Source organism: Melanerpes formicivorus, unplaced genomic scaffold, assembly GCF_026170545.1.
Source record: "Melanerpes formicivorus ecotype bairdi unplaced genomic scaffold, bMelFor1.0.p_v2 SCAF_1, whole genome shotgun sequence".
Classification (NCBI taxonomy): domain Eukaryota; kingdom Metazoa; phylum Chordata; class Aves; order Piciformes; family Picidae; genus Melanerpes; species Melanerpes formicivorus.
In genome coordinates, this window is record NW_027142353.1 from 28,238,422 (window position 1) to 28,243,246 (window position 4,825).

At 52.3% G+C, this 4,825-nt stretch overlaps 1 protein-coding gene across 1 annotated transcript; it reads right to left on the reverse strand.

Annotated features, from left to right (window-relative positions):
• Nucleotides 1-1,825: 1,825 nt before the first annotated feature.
• On the reverse strand, nt 1,826-3,406 carry LOC137444391 (endogenous retrovirus group K member 7 Gag polyprotein-like). The gene has a single exon (XM_068145038.1). It carries the CDS (start codon nt 3,404-3,406, stop codon nt 1,826-1,828), a length of 1,581 nt encoding a protein of 526 aa, XP_068001139.1.
• Between the last annotated feature and the right edge of the window lie 1,419 nt (nt 3,407-4,825).

Genomic DNA, 4,825 nt, shown 5'->3' on the forward strand with positions numbered 1-4,825 from the left:
CAGAAGGCTGCCGAGTCTGGTGCAGCCCTCTGATTACTATCCGTTAATAGTTATGCAGTTAGAGAATGATGATGTTGCAACCAGAACTCGCAGGGTTATCAAAAATTACTTCAAGGCCCTGGGAGAACTGGTTGAGGGGTCAGGGGCACAAATAATTTTCTCTTCAATACCCTTAGTTGCAGGAGGGAATACCATAAGGAAGAGGTTGGCAGCTATAATCAACAAATGGCTGGTGCAACCAAAATAACTCGGGGTTCTTTCATCATGAAGAGCTTTCTACTGCACCAGGTCAGCTGGCAACAGATGGAGCACATCTGTCCCAAAGGAGGGGAAAGATCAGTTTACGAGAATGGCTTATCCCTTAGAGGGAAAAAGATTCTAGGAAGGAAATTGGCAGGTCTCATTGATAGGGTTTTAAACTAGATTTCAAGGGGAAAGGGGCTGAAACCAGTCCCCCCAGGCAGGAGTCTGGGGGTGATAAGCTGGAGCCAGGGGTGAAACCAGCAGCCCAGCTGAAGTGCATATACGCTAATGCACGAAGTACGGGTAAAAAACAAGAGGAGCTGGAAGCCTTGTATAGCAGGAAAGGTATGATGTAGTTGCCATCACAGAGACATGGTGGGACAACTCACATGACTGGAGCACTGCAATTGAGGACTACAGGCTCTTCAGGAGAGACAGGCAAGGAAGAAGGGGTGGAGGGTGGCCCTGTACATCAGGGAGGCACTAGATGCCATTGAGATGGAGATCAGGGATGAGTGGGTTGAGTGCTTGTGGGTGAAAATTAGAGGGAAGACGAGCAGGGCAGACATCATGGTTGGAGTCTGTTATAGACCACCCAACCAGGATGAAGATGTTGATGAATCACAGTATCACAGTATCAACAAGGTTGGAAGAGACCTCAAAGATCATCGAGTCCAACCTATCAACACAAACCTCATGACTAGACCATGGCACTAAGTGCCACGTCCAATCTCCTCTTGAACACTTCCAGGGATGGTGACTCCACCACCTCCCTGTTGCCTGTCGTAGGCGCAGTGACCTGGTTCAGGAACAGCACGGCGGCCAACCCCAGGCCGCTCGGTCCATCAGCTCACAAGACACCAATGTGGTGGACGGCAAATGGTGTTTATTAGTGAACGACGCAGCACTATATAGCTGAGGTTTATGTCACTTCCGTCTGCTTGCACCGTAAACTGAACGCTATTGGCTATAGGGAGAGGGGCCCTATCTTCCCGTACAACGCGAGATCTTCCGGCCGCTGGGTCCTAGCTACCTACAATTCCCCCCTCCCTACGCATAACCAAATTAGCTAAAATATAACAATCCTGAGAAATATAACAATTTTGAAAGTATACATCATAAACTTGAATAAAAAATGTAAGGCACAGTGAACAGGTGGAAATTAGGGAGATAACAACAGGGTGTAACTTGAGGTAACTAAGGATAACTGGGGATAACACTGGGTAATACATTCTTAAAGCAGTTGCTGGTGGTCTACCAACATAATGTAAACATTCTTTAGACGGCTCAAGGCATCACAGCCCCCTCTGTGGAGGCTATTTTGCCGTTCTCTGGATTCTGCCAGTGCGGAACTCCCAGGCTTGGACAGGACATTTGCCACCTTGTCAGCTTCTCTTGCCACTGGGGTATATGGGTCACAGGGGTGTCCGATGATCCGGTCCTGTGAAGAGAAACTCACAGCTTTCATTAGTTTTATTCTGAAGATCTGGTTTAATAGACTTAAGTGGACACCATTTAACTCTGCTGTCTTTTTTGACTGCAGCATACCCTCAGCCTGTCACACTTCACTGCCAGGACCACCCTAAGGTCTCGCCCCAAGGGGTGGTCCTTGCTGTCCTTGAGATAGAGGCAGATTTGGTTGGACCATCGGTTGGGCCATAAAGGTGGTCGCTTCTCGAGGGGGTGGCGAGTTCAGGAGCGCTTCGCCCCATCTGGGGTTGGCATAGTTGGGCCGCCTCATGTCCCAAGTGGGCGAGGGCCCTGCGCGGCCCGGGTGCCCTCTCCCCATCCCGTTTCCCTGGTTTTTAAATCTGCACTCCTTAGCAAAATGTCCTTTCTTTCCACAGGCCCAGCACGGTCCTCTGGGTTGGTTCTGGTGCAGGGGGAACGATGTTGGCGAATCCCCCAACCGAGGGCAGTTTGCCACAACGTGGCGTGCCTGGCCACATCTAAAACATGCCATCACATTAGCTATTGCTGTGTGAACAGCCACCTGAATTGGGGCCAGATGCTCTTCATGTACGACATGCTTAATCATGTCCACGAGACTTGACCCCACTGGCAGTGATCGTAGGATCTCTTTGGTTTTTGAATTACACTGCTGACGTAAGCAGTCTGCAAGGACCGGGCCTTTTGCTTCTGCAGGCAGGGTCGAGGAGTCGACCGCTGCCTGGAGGCGATTCACAAATTGCGTAAAGCTCTCACTTTCGTTTTGCTTTATTGTGGACCATGGCGATGGCTGGGTGATAACTCTAGAGGATGTGCGAATGGCCTCTCTAGCTGCACGAGTAGTTGTCATAACTTCATGGGCCCGCAGGCCTTGGGCCTGTGCCTGGAGGGTAATCATTGTTGGGTCTGTATCCATTAGCCGCAGCAGGCTGTAGCCATGGAGCGGGTGATCTGCCCCAGTTACTTGAGCTAGTTGCCTTGCACAGTTGTCCTCCCATTCTTGTTTAACCACAATCATCCCTGCCCTGTCAAAAAACAATCTACAGGTTTGCTTTATATTGAATGAGAGCATGTCATCTCCCCCGAAAACCCCATCTATGAGGGTGGAGACCATGGCAGAATTAAGCCCTTTGTCTGCAATTGCTTTAACAATCGCTTGCACATCCTTAGGATTTATTGGTGTGTGGACCCTTTGTCCCCCGTCCATCACCCGGACCGGGAGGGCTAGCGTGGCTGATGGGGCCCAATCCGCACGTGCAATCTTTATTTTCCTCCAATCCGTGAGAGGAATTTTTCCCCCTCGTGATCCCTCTTTATAGTGGATGGGGATACTTTGGCTTTTGAGTCTGTCTACCCCCACCTCCTCCTCCTCAGAGTTTGAATCAGTTGCAAGCCACTGGGCCTGGCTAGCGTCTGGCCCAGAGTCAGAACTCCACTGACCGGCTGCTTTTGGATTCCAGTACTTTTTGTTGGGCCCTGGCCCCGCCCACTTCCCTTGTGGGTGGGCCATTCCCTCCCTCTTGGCTCGCTCCGCCTTCTGCTCAGTGGGGGGTTTGCCCTGAGGGTGCTTTTCCAGATGGTTGCTCTGATTGGCTTTCCACCTCTCGCTCACACTCCAGCCCCGCCCACTTCCCTCGCGGGCAAGCCGCTCCTCCCTGCTTGGCTCGCCCCCACCACCTTTCTCCTTCTCGTTCTCCTCCCCTTCCCGTTTCATAGTTTCATTCAGGGTTGGAAGGGACCACAAGGATCATCTAGTTCCAACCCCCCTGCCATGGGCAGGGACACCCCACACTAGATCAGGCTGGACAGAGCCTCATCCAGCCTGGTCTTAAACACCTCCAGGGACGGGGCCTCGACCACCTCCCTGGACAACCCATTCCAGGGTTTCACCACTCTCATGGTGAAGAACCTCCTCCTCATATCCAGCCTGAATCTCCCCACCTCCAGCTTCATTCCATTCCCCCTAGTCCTATCACTACCTGAGATCTTGAGAAGTCCTTCCCCAGCCTTCCTGTAGGCCCCTTTCAGATACTGGAAGGCCACAATTAGGTCACCTGGGAGCCTTCTCTTCTCCAGACTGAACAGCCCCAACTCCTTCAGTCTGTCCTCATAGGAGAGGTGCTCCAGCCCTCTGATCATCCTTGTGGCCCTTCTCTGGACACGTTCCAGCACCTCCACATCCCTCTTGGAATAGGGGCTCCAGAACTGGACACAGTACTCCAGGTGGGGTCTCACCAGGGCTGAGTAGAGGGGGAGGATCACCTCCCTCGACCTGCTAGCCACACTTCTCCTGATGCAGCCCAGGATCTGATTGGCTTTGCGGGCTGCAAGTGCACACTGAGAGCTCATGTTGAGCTTTTTGTCCACCAGCACCCCCAAGTCTCTCTCTTCAGGGCTACTTTCCAGCCAGTCACTGCCCAGCCTGGATTTGTGCCTGGGATTGCCTCGACCCAGATGCAGGACCCTGCACTTGCTCTTATTGAACTTCATGAGGTTGGCTTGTGCCCACCTCTCCAGCCTGTCAAGGTCCCTCTGGATGGCCTCCCTTCCCTCCAGCATGTCTGCTGCACCACACATCTTGGTGTCATCACCAAACTTGCTGAGGGTGTACTCAATGCCACTGTCCATGTCCCCCACAAAGATGTTGAATAAGACAGGTCCCAAGAGTGATCCCTGAGGGACTCCGCTTGTCACTGGCCTCCACTGGGACATGGAGCCATTGACAGCCACTCTTTGGGTGCGGCCATCAAGCCAGTTCCTTATCCATCTAGTGGTCCACCCATCAAACCCATGTGTCACCAGTTTGGAGACCAGGATGTGGTGCGGGACAGTGTCGAAGGCTTTGCTCAGGTCCAGGTAAACGACATCAGTTGCTCGCCCCTCATCTATTAATTTTGTCACCTGCTCATAGAAGGCCACCAGGTTGGTCAGGCAGGATTTGCCCTTGGCAAAGCCATGCTGACTGTTCCCAATCACCCCTTCACTATTCTTTTGAGCGAGTAGTGACTCCAGGAGCATCTGCTCCATGATCTTTCCAGGCACAGAGGTGAGACTGACTGGCCTGTAGTTCCCTGGTTCCTCCTTGCTCTTTTTGAAGATGGGGGCAATGTTTCCCCTTTTCCAGTCTGTGGGG